General features: G+C 40.8%; 1 protein-coding gene across 3 annotated transcripts in view; it reads left to right on the top strand.

Moving 5' to 3' along the window:
* Positions 1-511: 511 nt before the first annotated feature.
* Positions 512-25146, top strand: part of LRIG3 (leucine rich repeats and immunoglobulin like domains 3) — a 53131-nt gene continuing 28496 nt past the window's right edge. The window contains exons 1-3 of one of the 3 annotated variants that reach the window (XM_045467161.1): positions 512-1095; positions 6680-6751; positions 6964-7038. In XM_045467161.1, coding sequence (XP_045323117.1) covers positions 851-1095; positions 6680-6751; positions 6964-7038 — 392 coding nt within the window. In that variant the 5' untranslated portion in view covers positions 512-850. Of the gene's footprint in view, positions 1096-6679; positions 6752-6963; positions 7039-22723; positions 23682-25146 lie in introns of those variants that run through there. The other 2 variants (XM_045467162.1, XM_045467163.1) reach the window with 2 other exon arrangements.

The raw sequence follows: 25146 nt of genomic DNA, 5'->3' as shown, positions 1-25146 counted from the left end.
AAGGCTGGCTATTTCCACGCCATATACCGTTTCCAATGCCATGACTTTTACATTTTATTATTTTTATCTTTAGAGCTGACATATGTGTGAAAAAAATCAACCATTATTAATGTTAAAGGAACCGTATTTTTTACTGAAACCATCATTTCATCTGTGGATAATTTCTAATTTTTTTTTTTTTTTAATTTGGAATTGAAAACTTTCCTGATAACAGGACTAACTTTACTCCTCTCAAGTTTGCCAAAATACCTCCAACTCCGAGAGCTGGCCTAATGATGTGTTCAGTTGTTTGCACACTCCCTTTTTCTCTTCAACTCCATTTGATATATGTTTCCCAGGACGTAGTGGAGACTGCTGGCCGGAGAGGCTGGAAACTCTAACTCCAAATTTCCTACAATCTCAGCTCCACTTTCTCCCGCGCTCCCGCCCGGGGCTGGAGGCCTGTTGTTGTCACGTGGACTCGGGGAGACTGGGCCTGGCCGGCCAATGGGCGCTCGACGGCTCCGCACGCCCCGCCTCCCGACTCCACCGCGCCGGGACTTCACGCACCGCGGCGGGGAGGAGGCAAAAAGTTTCTTTGCGGGCGAGAGGGGCTTCGGCGCGCCGACGCTGCTGGGGCTGCAACGCCGTCGCAGCTGGCCGTCCTCACCGGTTTTCCTCTCGCTGCTCCGGGGCATGAAAGGGATTCGCTGCGGGGCGTAAAATAAGGGAGTTTGCCGCGGAGCGCCGGACAGGGCGCGCACACGCGGCCCCGAGCGCGGGCGGCCACTCTCAGCTGCAAGTTTGTGCCGGACCCCGAGCGCGCGCCGGCTGCGGAGCGCCGGGCCGAGCTAGAGGCCGCAAGAGTGCGATGGGCGCGCCGAGGCTCTGCGCGCCGGCTGTGGCGCTGGGACTGCTGCTGTGCGCGGTGCTGGGGCGGCTGGGCCCGGCCGAGGGCAGCGGTCGCGGCGGCTTGGGGACACTCGGGCAGCCTTCTGGGGTCGCCGCCGAGCGCCTGTGTCCCGCTCCCTGCCGCTGCCTCGGGGACCTCCTGGACTGCAGTCGCCAGCGGCTGGCGCGCCTTCCCGAGTCGCTCCCGCCGTGGGTCGCTCGGCTGTAAGTATTTTCGAGGGCACTGGGGGGAGCCGCTCGAGATTCGAAAGGGGCCTGGGGCTCGGCGCTCAGTTGGCCCTTCTGGAGCAGTTGCTCTTGGCCCAGGCCTCGAGCGGCGCTCCTTGGGGACGGAAAAGGAGCCGTCGAGGCCTCAGTCTCTCTACCCCGGTGCCTGGCTGCAGGTGGGCGGGGGAAGGGAGCTGCTGACAACTCCAAAGGGTAGAGCCTGGGTCCTGAGCCTTGAGCCTGCCAAGGGGATTCCACTGCGCTCCCCTGCGAGGGCGGGACAGGAGAGGTGGCAACCTACGTGTTACCGGCGTTTGCAGTTCTCCCTGAGTGTGTGATCCTGTGGCTCAACTACAGTTTCTAACTGGTTCTGGCCCCCTTTACTGTTCCTAACCAGTAACTGAGTGAGCCTTTGAGAAGTCCCCCTCGCCAGAGTTCCGTCCAAGCTGTAGTAGACATCCTTTTGTTGTTCTTCCCCTGTGCTTAATTTCGCCTATAAGAAATTCCGTAAAGCCTCCACCAAATTGTAACGCATCCTGGTTCTGGTAAGAAGTCGGCGAGACTGATGAGTAGATACGGAAAGGAAGGAACTAGTTTTCAGAACGAAGGGCGTGATTTCTGTAGCTTCTCAGCAAACAGTTTAGGACAGAGGACTGGACGCTGTTATGCAAGTTTTTGGAAGCTAGCTGTGAAGTCTGAAAACTTGAAATCACTGCCAACTGCGTGGAAGAACAAGGAAGAAAATGTAGTTTAGTTGGAAAGGCTGATTCTTTCCAAATGTCCTCTCCTTAGGCTCTCCAGGCCCCAGTCTTTTGTTAAAATTGGCGGACTTGTGTAAAATGTAAATAATCAAAACTTGTGTTTCTCAAAAAAAATTAAAAAGTTATCTTGTCTAAAAAAGTTGAAATACAGTCCATCCTCAATCCTTAGGTTTGGGCCTAGCAGAATTGCAACGCAAATTCTGCCTTCATCCTGGTAATAGTAGTAGAAAGTTTAGTCTGGTAGTTTAAGAAATTGTGTTTTTAAATCATTGCGCTAATCAAAATCTTTATTTGTGAATTGTGGGACTGTTGGCCCCAAAAGCACATTATTTGTGTTAATAAACCTTACTTTAACAGAAAAGTAGAATTAAAGGTTTAGATGATTTAATCTCTTATGATGTTTTAATAGTGTCTTTTTTTTTTTTTTTTTTTTTTACAATTGAAAGGAGATAAGGGCTTTAACCCGAAGCAGGAAGACTTTCAATTAGTTGTGGCTAATTCTGTTCAATTGCTTCTTGTGGAGGTCATGCTGCCTTATTCATGAAATGTGAATGGCTCTATTGACAACATATGGAACTGAACATTTGAATGACTGGAGGTGAACATGTATGAATAATAGAGAGATGAGAAAAAGAAATGAATAGTCCTTCCTGGGGTGTGTTTAGAAATGCTTGAATCATTCGCCAAACTTATATTAGTAGTTTCTCATTGCCAAGTAGTCTATTGGGTCATGCCAGTGTGCAATATATATTTTTGGTGTGAATTTGGATGTCTTAAAAAAAAAAAATAACTGTACTGGTCTTGATTAGAAGTTGAGTTAAACCCAAAGGGGTTTGATATGTATTGAAACGTTGTCTTAAAAGTAGCTGACCTAATTAGGATTTTGTTTTGCAGATAATTTGGTGGCACACTAAAAACAAATTACAGTTTATTTGGTTAGCACAATCTTTAATTACATTTCCGCCAGCAGTAAATTGTCTCAGTACAAGTACACATTCCTTAAATATATGTGAAAATAAGTTCCACTTGTATAAATAAGCACCAGGTCTGTTGTCAGAAGCCCCACTGTGATCACTCATTGGACAGTTCTGTCATCCTTGTACTTGTGTGACTTTTAACCAACTTTGTAGTTGTCACCAAGCCATGCGGTCTAAATTCTTTATTATAAATGTTTCTTTTGTTCCTAAAGCTCTAGAGGTCTCCTAGCTCCACCTTTGAAAGGAGCAGAAAAACACGTGGAATTGGGCTTTACTTCTCTGTTACTTGGTGTTTGGAACAGGAGGCATAAGATCACCGTTTCTTAAATTTTACACAATTATAAAAGCGTTTAAGTAGACTTTCAGAGTTGAGAACTAAACAGAAGAGTACGTATCATTCTTTCCTGTATCTTAACTCTTTCTCAGGTAATTAAGATAGTAAACATTTGCTTTAGGACTAATTGATGAGAGCACCATTCGGGAAAACTTTGTGTTTTGTGTCTTTTGTTGAATTTGCGAGTTAAATGCACGTGCGTATGTACTTTGTTCATTTTATTCGGTTGTAGTGTATTGCCTTAAGAATCTCGTGTGTGAAAAATGGAATAGTTTGAGCTGTAAAATAATAATACTGTAGTTCCCTTTTCCAAAAGTAACTTGTAGTACTTTACTGAAAGTGGCTTTTAAAACAGTAACTACTGGAAGTCTTTGCTTACAAACTGCCTTTAAAGGCAGACTTGAGTTTACATCTTTTGAGTTTGCACTTACAGAGTTCTGAACCCAAAGAGGAGTGCTTGTTGGAATATGTTACTTTAGCCAAAAGAGAGAGAAGTTGCTCAATTGCCAGTGAGAGCTAAACGTATTAAAATCTCAATGGAGTTTGAGAATTATCTTATCACACAGAGATGTTTGAGTTAGCTGGGCTGAGGAGAAAGTCCGAAAGGTACTTTCTGCTGGTGTGGCTTTAGTGTTCTCCTGTTAGAAATCGTCTGCTCGGTACCAGAATTGGGGCTGGAGTGGGGGTAATGGGCCTTATGGTTTTCACAGCTGTTTTTCTGTATTTTCCAGACTAAAACTTGAACATAGCAGGCTGATTTATGAGTCACTTTGGATCAGTGTCTTAAAACAGCTACAGCCTGGCTTTTTGTTTTTCAGCTTCCCAGATTTCTGCTGAATTTGCAGCTCTGCAGGCCCCAGTGGGATTGATTAAGAAGCTGAGCTGGATTTGCATTTTAAAATTTGACTTGGAAGTCAGATTTCCAAATGCTAAAAGGAACAAAATGATGGCCGGAACCAAATGTTGTAAATGAATTATTTTCATGTATATTTATTTGCTTGCTAACGTGCAGGAAGACTTTTCTCTACCATGTAGCATTTAATTTTCAAGCATTTGGCCGGCTGAGTTCTAGGTAAATAGTTCACACCTCCTTGCCTCACCACTTTTCACATTTATTAACCTCACTCTACAGAGTTTTTTAGTAAGGTTTCCTGGGGAAGGTGTTCATTAATGGGACCCTAAAAATGAAGAATCTGCTTTTCTCCCTGAATGTTCTTGCGGGTTTAAGAAAATATCGACATTGTATGACTTGTGTTTGTTTTTAATGTGGTTTAGCCATAAAAACAATATAGGGAAGACTGAGGAAAATGTGACATCCTTTAACTGGAAAGTAATCATTTCTGAAACATAAACTGTATTAAATCTAAATTTAGATGCATTCAAAGATTCATGGCTTTAAGTATTTAGTAGTAAAAGTCACTTAAGAGGTGATTTTTTTTTCCTCCCACATATAATGTGGTTTTAATAGTACACAAAACTCAGGAATGGAAGTGTGTTGCAATAACTGAAATATTTAAGGTTGCCAGTTCCCGCTTCTGGATCAGAAATGAGTGGTCCCCAGCATGTGCATAGTTCTTGGAAGGCAGTTTCTCATTTTAAAGGTCTTTTGTTGGAGATCTCATCCCATTACTGGTTGAAAAAAAAGCTCAACACTCGCTCTCTTTTCTCACAGGATTGCCCTATGAAATAATGTTTAAAACGAAGCGAAGAGTGTGGTTTTAGTTTTTTCTAATTAAAAAGAAAACCACCTGTATTAAATGGCAATGCCAGATTGGCTCCCCTTTTCCTTTTAAAAATTGAAACAATCAGGGACGCAGTTTTATGCTGGTTCAATGTTCTTTAGTTAAGTGGATCCAAATGAGACTCTCTGTTGATTCAGGCTACCTCCCAGGTGAAGGACTCTTTTCGCTGCTTGTTTTTGAAACCCTGTGGGAAATCCGTGACTGTCTGTGGTGCTAAAAGCACACAGGTTTTGTTTGAATCCTAACGTGAGTTGCTGGGCCCACGGGTTCCTTGATGAACTCCAGACGGACGTGAGCTGGGCCGTGAGGGAAAGTGTCTGGCTCCAGCGTGGTGAGCATGCACAGCAGTGGTTGTAATTGCAGGATTTTTATAGTTTAAAGACTGTGCCAGATTTTTTTTCATGTTATAACTCTACCAGAACAAATCTACTCATGTCTGTTACTGTCTGGTAGGTCTTTAAGCAAACATGTTTCAAATAAAACCTTTGCAGATTTTTTTTTTTTCTATTTAGGTGAAATAGAGAAATCCAGGTTTATTCTCAAAATAAAAATTCAAAGACTTGAAAGGATTGCTGGTTTCTAATTGTTAGCTTAATAGATGTGCACCAAGTTACACTGTGTTTCTCTGGATGTGATTCTTCGGCCCTTTATTTTTGGTTCACGCTTTTCTCCAGTCAAGTTTGGTTACCTAAAACTTGGGTTAGTTACAAGTCTTCATTTTTAAACACTGAAAGAATTAATTTGGTAAGGGTTGGTAAGCTTCCTTCAGTGGGAGAGCTTTAAGCCATACTGCTTGTAAGCCTGATTTTCGATGGCTGTTCCAACCATTTCGTTTTCATTATACCACGTGGAAGGCGCACATTCAGTTTATTAACACATAAAGGGAATGCCATCAAATATTTACTGGGTTTCTTTAAAATTCTTGAATCTTAAATGCTCAGATGATGGCCTGGCCTAGAATATTGTATAAGTAGAAGTTTTGTTTTGCTTTCTTAAAAATAATGCTGTCTTATGGAAATTGTTACTCAGGTTGTCTTTGAGTAAGAAGCAGATGTATTTAACGATTGAAAAAAGTCTGATCATAGGTTTCTATACAGCCTACTTTGTAGGTGGTTTATGTGGTTTAAATTATACATTACATTATCAGATACTGAGATTTGGGAAATTCAGGAAAGTAGAATTCAGGTGGCTTCCTACTCTCTCTCACACACACACACACACACACACACACACACAAAATGGTACTTGAAATAATTTGGTGCCTAAACCCAGAGAAACAAATATGTATAAAAAGCAATTTCTATTTTGTTTGTAATAAAGACACCGATCCTTAATTTTATGATAATAATAAAAAGGTTTCTTTAGAGATTTGAGTTTCAGCAGCCTGCCTAATTAGCCACTTTTCATAGGCCATGACTTCATCATATCAGGTTGGAAGCGAGGAGATGGTAGGGGATGGGGAGGGTGAAGCAAAACAACCAGTTCACAAAAGATCTGTTCACCTTGTGCCAAAAAACATCTCCTAAAAATTTGTAGGCTCAAAGCACTTGAATCTTCCAGCCTCCTAAACTAATTTTGTCCTCAGAATTTGTATTTTTGATTTTGGCAGTTTGGTTACCATCTAGTTTGGGGAAAGGATGAACCACTTATTTCTTATGTTGTCACTAGTGTTGATAGAGATATTTCCTAACTGTCTTGCACTTTGTTAAAGACCGTTAGTGACTTGTTTTTGAAACCACCTATAACTTTATTTTGGTTTTCTCATAGGGACTTGAGTCACAACAGATTGTCTTTAATCAAGGCAAATTCCATGAGCCACCTTCAGAGCCTTCGAGAAGTGTGAGTCTTATTTTACTTTCTATTTGAGGTTGAATAAAATATACCACTTAACTGTAAAGAACATTTAGATAACAGTAAATTATTAAAAACTTTTAATTTGGGAGGTATCTTTAATTTTATAAAGTTTTTACCTCTGTGAATTACAGATTATCTAATCAGCATTCTTTTTGTCTTTTTTTCTCCCCCCCCCCTTTTTTTTTTGGCACTTAAAGGAAACTGAACAACAATGAATTGGAGACCATTCCAAATCTAGGACCAGTCTCAGCAAATATTACACTTCTCTCCTTGTAAGTGAACCTTAGGATTTTGTGTGTATGTTTGCAAGGACCACGGGTAGTAGCAGTTCTGCTAGAGTAAAGGTCTTACAAGCAAAATACGAATGTTTCTATAGATAATGTAGAAGCATTTTTTAAATTGGTTGACTTGTTTTCCAGCCATTTTCTCCCAAATTTGAAGTACCATTGTAACAACACACTTTATGTGTTGCTCTCATTGCTGACCTGGTCTCCAAGATTCAGAAGAGCTGCTTTCACCTCATAGAGACAGGTGTTGGATGATGTCCTGTAGACTAGGACTAATTCTGGTTATTGCTCAGTGGTCGGCATGGGATCTGTGGGTTAGGTATTACATAGTTCCTGGTGGAGGGTGATTGGAATTGTTTTGTGAGAAGTGGGAGTTGGTAATAAGACACTGAAGTATTCTCTTTTAAGTGTGGTACCTGTAGCAGAAATCGAGGTTCAGAGACAATAAATCAAAATATCAGCTTTATACAGTTAAAATTAAGTACGTGATTGAAGTTATAAACACCACTGCATGTTACTTTACGAAGATGAGTTTTCAAATAAAATTGTGCTAAATTTCCTGTATTTTTAGGACAAATAACATGTTTATACTCATGCTTTGGAGAGGTTCTGGCATAATTTTGACTTTTGGCACTTAAGGGTAGCATGTAGGATGTGCAACATTTAATTTCTAAAATTTAAGTAGCTTGCCACCATGATCTTGAATAATTTAAAAATATATTTAAGCCATTGAGCTTAAAATGTTTTCTTTCCTAATACAACTTAAGAAAAAACCACCATTGTTGCTTGCTTCTAGGAAAGGTGTTGTGAGGGTTGAAATTATACAGTAAATTTCAGGAAAGCTGTTCAATTAATTAAAGTGATCACTACCCAATTGCTTACATCTGGTGATTTATAGAGGTTGGGTTTTACTGAGGGCCCAGGTCACCTAAGTCACGAGTGCAGCCGCTGTGTCTGCTTTCCTCTGTTTGAATAAGAACTAAGTGACATTTGATACTGATGTGGTTTTTCCAAAGATCAGAAACAGAAAGGAATGAAAGAAAAAGGAGTTGGTATTTGACAAATAAACACTGAATTTAAGAAACATTTTTATGCTAGCATTAATACCTGTTTTCTTTGTCTTTCATAATTGCTTAAGAATTTGGTGTCGAAATGGAGTACTGGTTTTGGTATCTTAAACAGCTTTAGCTATTCGCATTGGACCAGTGGGGCCTTTCTAAATCCCAGGGAATGCCTCTTCCCCCCTGCTGTTCTCGTCCTGTGTATTGGCAGATTCTGTCAGCATGTTCAAGAGAGTCTTGAGTTGAGGGTCATTGGGTGCTTCATGGTTGAGAGGGTCCACCATGGAGTTTTAGAATCTGGGTGGGGTGGGGAAAACAGTCTTCTCTTTGACTTGGTATAGAGTTGAAATCATAAGAACTTGTAAGGAAATTAGAAACTTCTATTGGAAATAAACAACCTAGGTGATTTTAATTACACTTCAAGCTTTCCTTTATAATTTGAAAACTGAAAAAGAACTCTGGAAAGACAGAAGCCTTCGAAATTTGAACTGTCCTCCCTGTTTTCATTTGTGTTTTACTTTAGTGAGCGCTGAATAATCTCTTACTGAACTTGAAGACTCTCACTTTCTTTCCCGTTAATGTGTTGCAGCATGTCTGACCGGGGATTATTTTGTTCGTTTTTATGTAATGAGAGATCCTATTTATTACCTAGATTACATAGCATCCGCAAAGGATTATTTATGTGATGGGACTGCTAATTCAATATAGGTAGTGAAAAATTGTTTTCATGCCTATAAAATATGTTGAAAAATGTATTTCTCTGGCTGTTTTCTTTTACAAATGTGTTGTTTTCTCCTGTAGTCCTCTTTCGATATTGCAGTACACGGTCATTGTTTCTGAAGCACTGTTAATTTCTGTCTTGTGTTGTATAGGACAGAGCATTTTCTTTTATATAGAAGTACTTGAACATTAGATCAGTACTTAAATTTCTGAAATTTCAAGAGATTGTTCAACCACATCCCATGGCTTAGATTAGAAACTTGCCATGGCACCACAGTTAAGCACCATGTCTCTCAAAGTAGGTCTCAGACTGTTTGACTTCTTTTTGATCAAGGTGTTTGGTTTTTGTTTTTGTTTTTTCATAACATTTGTGGAGGAAAATAGGTTTTTGGGGGTCATTTGTGCAAGTTAAATCATTTGGAAACATATTAAAGGAAAGGAAAAATCAGTTGGGAGTCTTGAGCAAAAAGATTTAAGGTTGGTTCTCCATATCTTTGCTGCTCTGTGCAGTGGGGACCCTTCCTAGCTGGAGGCAGAGAAGAGCACCTGGTGAGACCTTCACCTTCTCTCATCTTCAGGAGCCAGGAGCAAACGGCATCCCAGGTCCAGAGATGAATTCGTTTAGGGACCACTTCTGATAATGTCAGGGAAGCCTGGTAAAATACCAGGGTCTTTGGGATGGTGGTTGGATGAGCATTGAACTTTCCCTTAACAAAGTTCATCTCTAACCTTTTTAGGGGTCTGTCAGAATGTAAAAGACCTGAATAGACTTGTTTTTCTTTGAATCCCACCCAGAGCACATTTGACATGCTAGAGGCAGCACATGGTTTGTGTGATTTTTTTTTCTTTTTTTTTATTTTGTAGCCGTGGCAGGATGCTATATGTTAAGGGAAGAAATGCAATAATGTTTGGAATGAACATACATTAAAACTGTTGCCCTGATAAGGCACCTTGGTGGCTCAGTTAAGCGCCCGACTCTTGGTTTCAGCTCAGGTCATGATCTCATAGTTCATGAGATGGAGTCCCACGTCAGCTTTGTGCTGATAGCGCAAAGCCTGCTTGGGATTCTCTCCCTCTTTCTCTCTCTGCCCCTCCTCTGCTTATGCTCGCTCGCTCTCTTTCTCTCTCTCTCTCCTCTTCTCTCCTCTCCCTCTCCCTTTCAAAATAAACAAACTTAAAAAAATAAAACTGTTGACCTGGCATAAATAAGTTAATTTCACCAGACATGGTAGTTCTGACCTCCTGTGAGGCAGCATGAGCCACTCAAACATTGGACATCTGTAAAAATTATGGCTTGAGTTCGGGCAGTTTTGAGTTAGAGCATTTTTGTTGAATTATATAACATTATTGTTACATAACATTATTATTGAACAAAAGAGTTCTCACTGGTCATTAAATAAAGTTGGTTAGATCTTGGCCTTGACACTGGTGGTTTTATATAGCATTGCTCAACATGTAAGTACTTGCCTATGTGTTAGAGTTGAAAAGACTTAGGTCCCTGAATGTCAAAGGAATACCCAGAGTACTTGTTAAAAAAATGTCGATTTCCTGACCCTCTCCCTAGAGATTCTGAATTAATGGGATTGGGTGGGACCCAGGAACATCCATTTTAACACATCTACCCAGTTGGTTCTGATTAGATATTCAGTAAGTATTTCTGGAACCGCTGATGGAATCCAGTTATAATCAAATAAGCCTTTTCTCATTATTTCTTATCTCAAGGGTAGAGCATTTCTCCCAAGCCCATCATGTTCTTTATAGCCTGTAATTTTTCTAGAAATGATAATGTCATCCTTCGAGGGTGGTTATTATAAATTTTTTTTTCAACGTTTATTTATTTTTTTGGGACAGAGAGAGAGAGAGAGAGAGCATGAACGGGGGAGGGGCAGAGAGAGAGGGAGACACAGAATCGGAAACAGGCTCCAGGCTCTGAGCCATCAGCCCAGAGCCTGACGCGGGGCTTGAACCCACGGACCGCGAGATCGTGACCTGGCTGAAGTCGGACGCTTAACCGACTGCGCCACCCAGGCGCCCCGAGGGTGGTTATTATAAACATTGCTGGTGGGACCTCAAAATGTGTACTCTACCAATGGACAGCCAATGGAGAGATTTAAGGCAGAATGAGGTGATGAATTTCGCTATCTGAAAGTGTCATTTTTTCTTTAGTGTGGAGGGTGGCCGGAGGGTGATGTAGAAGGGACAGATGATGGGGGAACCACTATGGTAGCCCAAGAGTGATGCCAGTACTGTGTCACAGCAGCAGAACAGTGATTAAAGCAAAGCTTAAGTTGGAATTATTTGCTGGTTCTTCCATCTACTAGGTTTGAGATCTTGGGCAAGTCTCTGTCTATGTTTCCTCATCTACAAAATGAGAATCATAACAGTGCCCACCTCCTAGGGTTGTGAGGATCTGAAAAAAGAATACAGATAGAACCATCTGGCATATGCTGAGTGCTCAGTGAATATGAGCTGTGATCATGGTGATGATGATCATTCACCCAAGTGAAATTTGTGGAATAAATACACAGTGCCAGACTCTGTTTTAAGTGCTGGGGACACAGCAGTGAACAAAACAGACAAGTCACTGCTGTGAGGTTTCCATTTCTAGTGAGGAGTAAGAGGACACTAAGTAACAATTTTTTTTGTTTAAAGATCACTTCAGTTTCTTGATAAATGCTCTTCTGGCATTTATCTCATGGGGAAGCAAGAACAGAGAAGAGCCCTGGCGGATGCCCTTTAATATGTTCAAGGAAGGCTTCTGAGTATTTGCCAAATCCTGCTATGTGCTGGGTACCATCTCAGGTTGAGATTACTGTTTTGGCCAAACAGACAAAATTCCTGCCCTCACAGAGCTGACCTTCTCATGGAAGAAGACAAAAAAGTAAAATAAAAAATGTCCTCAGAAGGTAGTGAGGGCTAGGAAGAAAAAAGAGCTGAGGTAACAGGGGTTTGTGGCAAGAGGGGGTTTACAGTTTTATTTTATTTCATTTTTTTACTTTAATGTTTATTATTTTTGAGAGAGTGCAAGTGGGGGAGGGGCAGAGAGAGAGAGAGAGAGAGAGAGAGAGAGAGAGAGAATCTGAAGCAGGCTCCAGGCTCTGAGCTGTCAGCATAGAGCCTGACATGGGGCTTGAACTCAGGGAACATGAGAACTCAAGGAACCTGAGCCAAAGTCGAATGCTCAACCAACTGAGCCACCCAGGAGCCCAAAGCCACCCCAAACACTTTAAATGGGGATGAAAGGAGAGGTCTGCTGAGAAGATGACACTTGAATCATGGCCTGAAGGTAAGGGAAGGGTCATGTGCAGCATCCTGGGGGTCAGGGTCATCTCCTTAAGCCTCCCCTAATCTATCCAGGCCTTCCCACCTTGTATGTCCAACTCCTACATGGTAATGAAATGATTTTTTTCATACTTTTCTCCCGTAGTATACTTTGGGGCCTGTGGGCCTGCTCTTAGTTTCCCCAGCACTTGGCAGATGAATAGCATGTAGTCGGTGCTTAATTAGGTATAAAAATTAAGGAGTATATGTGGAAAGCCACATGCACTTAGCATTGTTCAGGCAGATTTCCTGTTACTTAGTCTATACCAGTGCCTAAAAACTTACAGTGAAGACCAAGCATATGTATGTTTTACTTAATGTGTCTTCCAACTCTGCGTGCTTGGTAAATAATAATAAATTATAACAACAGCAATAGTAATAAGTAAAAGAAAGAACAAGAGAAGTAATTTAAGTAGTGAAAGGATTCAGCTCCCCACTCTAGCCAGTGAGTGCACGCCCTGCAGTGTGTTTGAGATGGAAGTGTGTGGGAAATAAAAGCCCCCCTTCATTATTTGCCTTTCTCAGTTTGAATATCTCAGCCCACCCGGGATGACTTTGGTCTTCAGGTTTTGGGCCCAGCATACATGTGAACTACTTCATCAGGTCCTGAACTGAAAATTCAAAATAAGAAACAATAACAAAGCACATAATCGATCTGTTCCAACACTTAAGGCAAAACTGGTCGTATAGGACTCAGGGAGGGAGAATATGCCTGCATAAGAACACTTCGCTGTTGTCTCAAAGGGATCTTCAAGGGTGTGTTATTGATAGATGTTTTCCCCTCGTGTGCTGACATTAGAGCCTGACGTGGTGTGACGTGGGGCCCATCGCATCACGTGCCCTCCTGTACCGGGGATGCTCTGGGATGTGGGGAAGTACGGGGGTTATGCCCTTTCCTGAGGTCTAATGTGATTTACCCGCTGCAAGGAACAGTCCTGGGCATCTGGGGATGCTGGCAGCTTGTGTGGCCTGCATGATATTATGGAATTCTGAGAAGAATGGTGGCTTTTTCCCTTCAGTTTTGAAACTCCCTCAGATTCTCCAGTGGCATTTGTCACATGTCTCATTCCAGGGTAGGACTCATGTCCTACTGAGCTGTTAGTCCCTCAGCAGCCCAGCCCAGAATCTGGCACGCAGGAGGTGCTCGTTAAATATCTGAGTCAGGAGAGAGACGGTGGGGCCGTTGTACAACAGTGGAAAGACCTGAACTGGGAATGGGGCGCACACGTTGTTATCTTGTCTCACACCAGTGACTTGCCCAACCTCAGGCCGACTTCGTCACCTCTTCTTTATCTGTAAACACGGTGTGAGATGTATGCCCCTCCATCTCCTGTGGTTCCGGTGCAGGATCAAATGGCAGAGTGAACAGAAGGAGACGGCTCTGAAAGGTGCGAGCAGCAGCACTTGCAGCAGGGTCAGAGTGGATTCTGGAGCCAGAGGGTCACAGGGGGAAGGCAGGATTGAGAAACATCCTGGCCACATAGTTGAGGGAGGGAGGGAGGTAGAACTTTGCGTTTGCATGGAGTGGTTTATGTGGAAAACTTTTGCTCTCTTCAAGTAGTTCAAAGAATTGGTGAAAACTCAGTTGTAATGACTGAACAGCATTTCTACCCTGAGGGCTTGTGTGTCTGTAGGTGGATTTTGAGCTGCTCGGGGTGCCCAGCAACACCACCTATGTGCTCAGTGCTAGGGAACAAAGAAAAATGGGACTTGGCCTCTGCCCTCAAGGGACTTCAAATAAGGAATAACGGGGGAAGACAGACAACAAGGGCATGCTGCGAGTAGGGTGATGCCCTGAATGATGGAGAGATGCTTAGGGCTGTCCCAGTGCGGTAGAGAGCTGTAGTTTCAGTGTGTGTGGAACGTGAGCATGAGTGAGGTCCACAGAAGGAAAGGAGACATGGGTAAGTTGGTAGTGATGCACCTAAGTGTTTTACAGGTTTGGAGGAGGAAATGACGTTTTTGTTAATCAGGAGAATGACTACATTTCATTGAAGCGCAGAATCTTCTTTCCTTTTTTTCAAGTCACTAAACCATGTTCATTTTCAAAATCAAATGCCATGAAGATAAATAATGTGCTGTTGATCATTAACAGTTACGATTTGCCAAATACCTGCTATCCATCCATCCTTAGAACTATCCTGTGTTCTGGCCCTTGCTGTCTGTTAGGGCCACATCTCTCTTTCCCACAAAAGGAAATTGACCACAGGGTGGGCATCATATAAACATTGACTTCTGTATGATGAAAAGGGTGGAGTTGAACTAGTGATTAGAAATCTGGTCTGCAGGGGCGCCTGGGTGGCTCAGTCAGTTAAGCGTTGACTTCAGCTCAGGTCATGATCTCACGGTTCGTGAGTTCGAGCCCCACATCGGGCTCTGTGCTGACAGCTCAGAGTCTGGAGTCTACTTTGGATTGTGTCACCTTCTCTTTCCGCCTTTCCCCCGTGCGCACTCTCTCTCTCTCTCTCTCTCTCTCTCTCAAAAATAAAAAAAAATTAAAAATCAGATTTGCAGTATTCTGATATGTATATATGTATATACATATCAAAATATATATATATACATATCAGAATATATATACACATATTATATATATACACATATCAGAATATGTACCAATATATATACATACATATCAGTATATATATATATATATATATCACGATATGTATATACACATATCAGAATACATATATATATATATATATCAGGATACATATATATCAGAATATATATATATAGATAGATAGATAGATAGATAGATAGATCTAGAAGCCAACACCATACTGAGTGGGAATTTCATCCATAAGCATGCATTTTTTGTTACATTTCAAAAATCAGACTAATAAAATCATCTTGGGAGATGGTGACTCGAGACCATTGCTTGGTTGTATGGCACAGAGTTGATTTAAATAATTCCTCAAACTCAATTTGTGATTTTAAAGCGTGTTGATATTTGAATAGTTTATAACTCAGATAAAGCTGCATAAAAGGAAGGGAAGCATTACATACGTTTTCACATACGATGATTGATGTAATTTCAAGTGATGATGTAACTAAGCAACTGTGTAACTGTGGTAAAGCTCAAATAGTTTGTTTTTAAACCAAACCTATATAAGTCAGCATCTGAAAGAAGGTTACCAATGTGTCATGTTAATTAGGGAAATGGGAAGAAGCTTTAGCCAAAATTAGAATCTTAAGTTTCTGGGGAATCTGGGAGCTTTGTTCTGATTAAGTGGACATAAACCATATCATCTTTACCCGTTTGTGGGTGTAGATGAGCCCATAGAATTTGACCACCTTAACTGAAGAACTCATCCCTAAATGTCTGCTCTAGTGATGTGGATGAATGGACTAGTGTCTTTGTATTTAAAGGACATTGCATCTGAAGGCTATAGCTTTTACCAGTGTAAATAACCCAGACGTTATTGTGTTTAATGGAAATAAGCTCATAAAGCTGAAGTCTTACAAAATAAACACATAAACATCTTAATATGATAAGTTGTATTCTTTTATTGGATTTTTAAATGTTTATATGTGATTTGCACATAAAAGAGTTTATTGTACACAAAGATGTGTTTGTTACACTCTACGTTTATCTTTACAATTAATCATAAACCAGTCCCCACAATACAGGTTTGCTAGGTGTTTGAATTCTCAATTTAGATATGAAACATTTGTGATCATGCCGTGGCTCTTTAAACCCTTCAGGAATTCCCCACTCCTCTTAGGTCAAGAGCAGAATCTTTCACAAGACCTGCAAGGCACTTGCCCGATCTGAATCTTCCCCTGCTGAGCCCTCTCCAGACTCAGCTCTTGCTTTTAGGAGCGTACCAGCTTGTTCTGCGTCACTTCCCTTTGCACACTTTCCTCTCTGCCCACAGTACTCACCCTTTTCCTAACTCTTGCTAAGTCAGACTTAGGTTTCATGTGACACATTTTCCTATCACCTTTATTTACAGTGTCTATGATGCTGTCATACCTGCAGTCACATTTGTCAGTTGTGTATTTGTGATTTTTTTTTTTTTACATTTATTTATTTTTGAGAGACAGAGACAGAGCATGAGCAGGGGAGGGGCAGAGAGAGAGGGAGACACAGAATCCAAAGCAGGCTCCAGGCTCTGAGTCGTCAGCACAGAGCCCGACACGGGGCTTGAACTCACAGACCGTGAGATCATGACCTGAGCCGAAGTCAGACGCTCAACCCACTGAGTCACTCAGGCACCCTGTATGTGTGATTTTTTTAATGTCCATTTTCCCCACCAGAATGGAACTTCATAAAAGCTGAGAGTGTGTGTGTTTTCAACCCAATTATAACTCTAGCGTGAGTGCCTAGCCCCTGGTAGACAGTGCATGGTTGTTAAATGAATGACCAAATGGATAGCCCTAATTAATATCGTATACAGTTAATTATAGAAGACACTGTTCAGTTAACCTTTCTGTTCACGCCTCTCCATATACACTTAGAACTGTTTTCACTATTAACACTTGCTTTTTTTTTTTTTAATTTTTTTTTTTAACGTTTTTATTTATTTTTGAGACAGAGAGAGACAGAGCATGAACGGGGGAGGGTCAGAGAGAGAGGGAGATACAGAATCGGAAGCAGGCTCCAGGCTCTGAGCCATCAGCCCAGAGCCTGACGCGGGGCTCGAACTCACGGACAGCGAGATCGTGACCTGGCTGAAGTCGGACGCTTAACCGACTGCGCCACCCAGGCGCCCCATTAACACTTGCTTTTTCCAAGGTAACAACAGTCTCAGATTTGGTGTAGTGACCCAGTGGACATCTTTCTTGAGTGGTGGTACTCGGACCCCATAGAAATGACTCCCCGCTCCCTTGAACTTGTCCTTCCAGCATAGCTTGCCCCAAAAACTCCTGTATTACCGATGTTTACCTGAACCTGCAGCATTTTCTCATCTCCCCTCAACTTCATGCTAGCCATTTCGATTGCTGCTTTGAAGTATCAAGTGCGACTTCTGCCAGAGACGTTTCTGTGCTGAATGAGGCTTGTGCTGCCAAGACAGACAAGACAATAAAGTCACAGCCAGTTGCTTTTCATGATGGGGTGGCAAGAGTGAACATGTCTCTCTCCTGGCCTAGTTGCTTTTCCTCCTTCTCATCCTCATTTTAGTATCGCTGCCATCTTCCACAGATGAGAGGCTCAAGGCTCTAGTTGGATAGAGAGACCAAAACAGTGAAACAGGCCTCTAACCTGTACCACTGCTTCTTCCCTTGGCTGAAAGTTGCATAAGTACTAAATTCGAAACATGAAAGGAGAGGCAATTATAAATGTAAAATCACCTGCCTGAGAGTCTCCCTTCCTCCCTGTGAAGCTTTAGCCAGTAGATAGACCAGTCTCTAGAATGAGATTGAAGGCAAAATGAAATATCGAGGTAACGTTCATGCTGCAGGTACCCTACAACACAGGATAAACATGGTGTATATTCTTGGACGGTCAGTTTTACTGTGCATGAGTGATTTTAAATGTTTTTATTCCAAAACAAACATTGGAATAGAATCAAAACGAACATTTTTTTTTAGAAAAAAAAAAAGACGCTTTTTGAAGTTAGTCACTAATTGCCATGTAATCCTGAACAAGGTACTGGCCTAGGAATAGAGGCAGTACTCTTTAAAGATGAATAGATGTTTGCAGAACAGGAAAGTAGTCAATTGTATAAATCCTTCTTTTTTTCTCCTCCTCCTGTCTTTTTTGCTTTCAGTTCCTCACCATCATCCCCATTTAAGTGTCCACTAAAGGATGAGGGGAATTAAAAACAGTTCGGTAGATTGTATAACTGGTCACAACCCATTTTTTCTTGGTTTTGACTATCTGCGTGCAATCCTAGTAACTTAGAATGGGAAGACACATTTCTCTCTATGGAGAGATCTCTGGAAAAAGAGGTTATCCAGCCTCCCTTTGAGCACTTCCAGGGACAAAGCCTCACTTCTTGGTGACAAGCCATTCCACTGTGAATAGTCATAGTTACTAGGATGTTTTGTTTGTTAAGCTGAGCTCTTCCCCTGCCTTTACCTATAGCCTTAGTTCTCTGTATTGGGAAAAACAATTTTGTTCTATTTTCTGCATAATAATACCTACAGGTCATAAAACATAAGGTTTTCTTAAAGCCTTCTCTTTTACTGGCTCAAATTCCAATTATCCTTTCCTATATGACATGGAGTCTAGACCAGTGGTATCCAGTGGCCCTTTCTGCATTGATGGAAATGCTCAGTATCTGTGCTGTCCCCTGTGGTAGCTACTAGACACATGCATATTGAACACTTGAAATGTGGCTAGTATACTGAAAAGTTCCATTTTTAATTTTATTTAATTTAAAATTAAATAGCTACACATGGCCGGTGGCTGTTGTCCAGGACAGTACAGGTCTAGATTCTTAAAGTTGCCCTATTCATACGTCATTAACCATGACAGTGTGAAATGTGCCCAGACAAGATATTTGAGGTAAGTCCAACACAAAATACGGTGGGATCATGCCCATTGACCAGATTACTGGACATTAATGAAGCTTAAAAATGTGTTGACTTTTTAAGGACTGTGTTGTATTTTTGGCTCATATTGAGTTGTGGTCATCCAAGCTCCCCAGGTCTATTGTCATTTTCATGAGAATTTCTTTCACATAGGCCTTTTAAAAATGATTAATTAAAAATTCAAAACACTTATCCCAACTTAATTTCTCTAATTGCTTCTAGACCATCATTTTAGTACATTGAGAGTTGTGGGATCATGATTCATCTAATAGATGAGGTATACGTTTAATTCTAGGACATTCGCATTTGATCATTCCTACCTCTGTCCATGCTCATACGAATGTTGAGAGCACAAGGGCCACAGACCCAATTGCAGCCACTGGCAGCTTCCCTTTTTCATTGTTAATTTTTATTCCATTGTAGTTAAGTACAGTGTTATATTAGCTTCAGGTGTATAATACAGTGATTCAGCAGTTCCATGTATTCCGCAGTTCTCATCAAGTTAGCTGTACTCATAATTCCTGTGACCTATTTCACCCAACCCCCCACCCATCTCCCCTCTGGTGACCATCAATTTGTACTTTAAAGAGTCTGTTTTTTGGTTTGTCTCTCTTTTTTCCCCTATTTGTTTTACTTCTTAAATACTACATATGAGTGAAATCATGAGGTATTTTTCTTTCTCTGATTGGCTTATATTGCTTAGCATTACACTCTCTAGCTCCATCCATGTCATTCATTGCAAATGGCAATATTTCATTCTTATTTATAGCGGGGTAATATTCCATTATGTGTATATGTGTGTCAGCTCTTTTTATCCATTCATCTATCAATGGACCCTGAACTGCTTCCTTAATTTGGCTATTGTAAATACTACTGCAATAAACATAGGGGTGTTTTCATATTCTTTGGGTAAACGTTCAGTAGCACAATTAATTATTAGATCATAGGGTAGTTCTATTTTTAACTTTTTGAGAATTTCCATACAGTTTTCCAGAGTAACTGCACCGGTTTGCATTCCCACCAACAGTATAAGAGGGTTTCTTTTTCTCCACATCCTCGCCAACACTTTTCGTTTCTCATGTTTTTGCTTTTAGCCAGGTGTGAGGTGATATCTCCCTTGTGGTTTTGATTTGCATTTCTCTGATAATGAGTGATGTTGGGCATCTTTTCATGTGTGCTGGCCATCTGGATGTCTCCTTCAAGAAATGTCTGTTCATGCCTTCTGCCCATTTTTAATTGGATTATTTAGGTTTTAGGCGTTGAACTGTAGAAGTTGTTAATGTATTTTAGATACTAACCTTTTATGAGATATGTCATTCGCAAATATCTTCTCCCATTTGGTAGGTTGTCTTTTAGTTTTGTCGATTGTTTCCTTCCCTGTGTAGAAGGTTTTTACTTTGATGTAGATCCAATAAGTTTATTTTTGCTATTGCTTCCCATGCCTCAGAAGGCATATCTAGAAGGTGTTGTTACAGGCAGTGTCAGAGAAATAACTTCCTGTGCTCTCTTCTAGAATTTTTATGGTTTCAGACGTCACATTTAGGTCTTTATTACATTTTTAACTTACGTTTTGTATGGTGTTAGAATGTGGTCCAGTTTCCTTGTTTTGCATGTAGCTGTCCAGTTTTCCCAACACATTTGTTGAAGAGACTGTCTTTTTCCCATTGTATATACTTGTTAAAGATCAGTTGACCATATAATTGGGATTTTATTTCTGGGCTTTCTTTTCTTTGATCTTTGTGTGTTTTTTGCGGCCAGTACTATATTGTTTTTATTACTACAGCTTTGTAGTATATTTTGAATTCTGGGCTTGTGATCCCCCAGTTTTGTTTTTCTTTTTTAAGATTGCTTTGGCAGTTTGGGGTTCCATACAAATTTTAGGATTGTTTGTTCTAGTTCTATGAAACATGCTGTTGGTGTTTTGATAGGGTTTGTATTAAACCTATGGATTGCTTTCAGTAGTATAGATATATTAACAATGTTTGTTTTTCCAGTCCATGAGCATGGAATGTTTTTACATTTCTTTGAGTTGTCTCTAGTTGCTTTCATCAGTGTTCTATTGTTTTCAGAGTATAGCTCTTTCACCTCTTTGGTTAAGTTTATTCCTAGCTATTTTATTATTTTTGGTGCATTTGTAAATGGGATTGTTCTCTGAATTTCTCTTTCTGCTCCTTCATTATTAGTGTATAGAAATCCACCAGATTTAGGTACATTGATTTTGTATCTAGCAGCTTCCTTTAAAGGTTCATGTCAGTCTGTGAATAAAAGTTAAGGGATGTGAGCTCAGTTGCCTGTAAGATCATCATCACCACATTTTCTGTGTCTTATTCACAAGGACAGTTTGTTTATTTTTAAATTATTTAAGTAAACTCTAGACTGAACATGGGGCTCAAACTCATGACCCCAATATCAAGAGTCACATGCTCTGCCGACCGAGCCAATCAGATGCCCCACAAGGACAGTTTAAATACTTGGTTAAATCAAGATATTTGGTGTCTGAGATGTTCTTAGTCCATTCGTCTGTGAACCATATCAGTAAATAAAATAACATTAAGTTAGCCTGATGTTTTTGTACAGAATTAATTTTCGGTGTGAGAACTGTTTGTTAATTTGAGGTTCAAAATAATGTGTTTTCTGCTTTGTAGCATCATCTTAAATGAAAATCCTTTATATAGGCTAACTTTTCATTAAAATATACAAGTCTAAGTTGGATGATTTTTTTCCAGCAAAAAATTACAGTAGCTTTTTTGAGGGAAGGTTTTGTGATTTATTTTGGGGTTTTTAGAGAAAATCCATTTTTCTTCATTAGAGTTCTGTTGAAGACTTCCTATCAAGCATGGTGGACTAAATGAATTCATTTCACCCTGCACCTTAAAAGGGAAATAAAGGTCTAAAAAGAAAATGCACACAGATAGGAACAAAGATAAAACAGGAAAGGAGACCGTCCACATGAGAGATGTCATAAAAATTTTGCATGCAAATGGACAAATTGTAACTGACTTAGAGAAAATGGAGTGGAGTCCAAAAGCAGCAGACTTCTTTTCTGCAGAACCATTCTGAGTTCAGAAATTCAAAGACTATAAGGGTTCGGGTGCAGAGGAGGACTGAAAATGGGGGAAAGGCTAAAACTCTTTTATAAGAAGGAGTGAGACCTCCAGATTCCTCCTCCAAACTCAAAGCCCAGTGATTGACATGGACAGAAGACCGGAAGTTACCCTCTGGAGAGTTGAAACAGTGAGTCTCTAGAATTTAGGAGGCAAGACCTACTGGGCAGAGAAGGAGTGGGGATTCAGGGCAACATCAGGGCAATTAAATCTAATCTGAACACTGAGGAGGACACTGCCTCACCTCAGCTTATGTACCTGTTAGCCCTTCCAGAGGCTAGCAATCATGCTTAGACTTACCAGACTGGAGGTTGGAGGATCGGAGCAGTAAGACATGTAAGAGATCCCATCATGAAATAGGTCGCCACTCTGCCTGCCACCTGTGGCTGGGACTCACCAGGCAACAAGTCTGTTCCACACACAGCCCTCAGTAAGTTGTTTTTGTTGTATTGTTTTGGTTTGGTTTTTTGTTTGTTTGTTTTGAGGGAGAGCAAGCAGAGAGAGAGAGGGAAGGAGAAAGAAAATCAGAAGCAGGCTGTGCACACTGTCAGCACGTAGCCCAGTGTGGGGCTCAATCTCACAAATCATGAGATCATGACCTGAACTGAAATCAAGAGTCCTTCGCTTAACCGATTGAGCCACTCAGGTGCCCCACCCTCAGTAAGCTTTTGAGTGTTTTTTCTTAAATATAAATGGATAGCCCAGTGGTTGCCAGACTTTTGTAGAAGTTTCTAATAATAAAATCAGTGTTTGACTGAAATAAATGGAAAAAGAGAGCCAGAGACAGTGGAAGGAAAAGGGAATCTCAAAACAACCTAATATGTGTGGAAAGAAAAGAGGTGTTACATCCACAAAATAAGTAAAGAATGGTAAATAATTAGTACATGACAATAAAGAATATTGGGACAATAAGGAGGAAGTCTTAGAAATTAAAAAGATAACAGACACTTTAAAAAGGCAACAGAAGTATTGGAAGAAAGCTGAAAACTCTCTCAAAAGGAAGAACCAAAAGACAAAGGATGGAAAATGGGAGAGGAAAAAATGAGAAAATAGGAATATCAGACCGAAATCTAAAACGTGTCTAATCGGAATTCCACAGAGACATCTGTGGACATAGAAGGGATGAAATTATCAGAGATACAAAAACATTTCCCAGAACTGAGAAACACACATTTCTAGGTTGAAAGGCCCTACTGAGCGCCAGCAATTAAAAAAAGATCTATGCTAGAGACATCACTGTGCAGTTTCAGTATGCTAGGAGTAAAGAAGCTCTGAGAGGAGGGGAGAAAACACAGAACAGGTCACCTGTAAGGGTTGACAGTGGCTCTTCTAGTGTGCTGCCAGCAGCATCAGAATCACCTGGGAACTTGGTAGAAATGCAGATTTTCAGGTCCCACCTAGACCTGCTGGAAGAGAAGCCATGCCCCCACCCCCACCCCCAGTTCTGATGCCTGCCAAAGTTTGAGAAACCCTGGGATAGAGAATCAGAATGGCCTCCAGCTCCTCTGAGTACTTGCGTGAGTGCTGTGGATATAGAGTAAAACAATGTCTTCAAAATCCCAAGGGAGAATGACTTCTAAATTCTGTGTACACCTAAACTATCAATCCTGTTAAGTCATCTCCAAACATGGGGGCTGAGGGAAGCACTTCTGTGCATGGCTTCTTGGAAAGCTGGTGGAGGATATGCCCCAGGAAAATGAACAAGTAAACCGAGGATGAAGACTGGGCAGCCAGGCAGTGAGACTCCCCCGCAGAGGAAGGAGGTGAAATCCCTCCAGAGCGAGGCCGGATTCTGTAAGGCTTCATTTTCTAATAATGGTTCTGTGAAGCCTTCGTGGCAAATCTGATCTTCTGCAGAGTTCATCATCCAAATCCAGAATCGCAGCCTCTTAGACTTGGATGAAATCGTTCCATTCAATGTCCTCTTGATTAACAGGTGAGAAAATCAAGGTCCACAAAGTGTAGTAAATCAAAACAGCCATGAAGAGAATCAAAATCTTGCTAGGGAACTGTGATTTCAATTACTGTGTCAAGGAGATTCTACTTTTAACAGGTCGGTTAGCATATGGAATGGCAGTTTTACTTTTTTTGGCTGGTAGCTGTAATGGTCATAGTATTTTCTGATGTACATATGCGTCTTGAACCATAGTTGAGATAAATCCTTACCAGCCAATCTGAAGCTTGATCTAGAATTTCTAGGTGAAGCACTGGTCAGTCTAGGTCTCAAACCCATTCATTTAATCCTAAGTTCTGGGGAACCAAAGATGAGTTAGCCTCTCTACTCACAAGTAAGTCCCAAGGTAAGGGGAAACTCAAACTCACAGCTGAACTCTAACAGTGGTCTGGCATATGAAACTCTCTTATGGAAAGCCTCTGCCTCACAAGAGAGGTAGAGAAAATTGTTAAATTTTAGAAATTAAATTTTTTTGTACGTAATTAAATTGTTTGAGATTCAGATAATTATTCAGTATCTTTGACATTTAACATTAGCGGGTTCACCCTGAAATCTCCCTTTACATAAAGGACTAAATGGAATTCACACATCAGTCACCCAGGTCGCTCAATTGGTTAAGCGTCTGTCTCTTGGTTTCAGGTCAGGTCATGGTCTCACGGTTTTTGAGTTCGAGCCCTGCATCGGGCTCTGTTCTTGCAGTGTGGAGCCTGCTTGGGATTCTCTCTCCCCCCCCCCCCCTCTCTCTGCCCCTCCCCCACTCACGCTGTCTCTGTCTCTCTCAAAATAAACAAAAAAGATTCTTAAGTTGAATTCACACTTGGGGATCAAAACAGATGGTTTCATATGTAGTGAAAATGGGTTTTTGACCCCTATTTCTTTTTTTCATTTTTAACATGTATTATAAATACATGTATTTATATTGGCAAATAACATGTATTATATTGGCACATGAAGAAGGCCCTGATTATTGTAGAACCTCTATATTAAAATATGGCCATCTTCATTCATGTTTTGATCCAAAAGACAATTATATTTTATGTTGACCTGGCTTTTAGCTGAAAGAACTCTTTGCTCCTTACAGTAGTTCATTTGCTGCTTAGTATCATTAGTTCTTAATCAAGAATCTTTCTCCTTGCAAAAGTTTCTTCAATTGGCTTTATTCTTTGATGCCACAGTACCAGCGGACCAGTCTGAACATGTGTTCTTTTAATGAAACTTCTTAATTATCTTTTTAGAAAAAAAGATGAGCAGAGACAGTTTATTTTTATCTGCTTGGGAGAGGCTCTCTGTTTGCCAAGTCTCTCTGTTAAAAGAAGCCTAATATTATGGGATGTTAGTTATTTCAGCCAAGGTAGTTTTCAAGGAAGCATTTTCTTGGGGAGAGAAGGTCATCATTGGAAGTGTAAGTGACCTTTAATGTATTTGCAAAATGTAACGTTTTCTTTAA

Source organism: Leopardus geoffroyi, chromosome B4 (genome assembly GCF_018350155.1).
Source record: "Leopardus geoffroyi isolate Oge1 chromosome B4, O.geoffroyi_Oge1_pat1.0, whole genome shotgun sequence".
Taxonomy (NCBI): Eukaryota; Metazoa; Chordata; class Mammalia; order Carnivora; family Felidae; genus Leopardus; species Leopardus geoffroyi.
The sequence above is the reverse complement of the archived record's forward strand: the minus strand, read 5'-3'. Positions and strand labels throughout refer to the sequence as shown.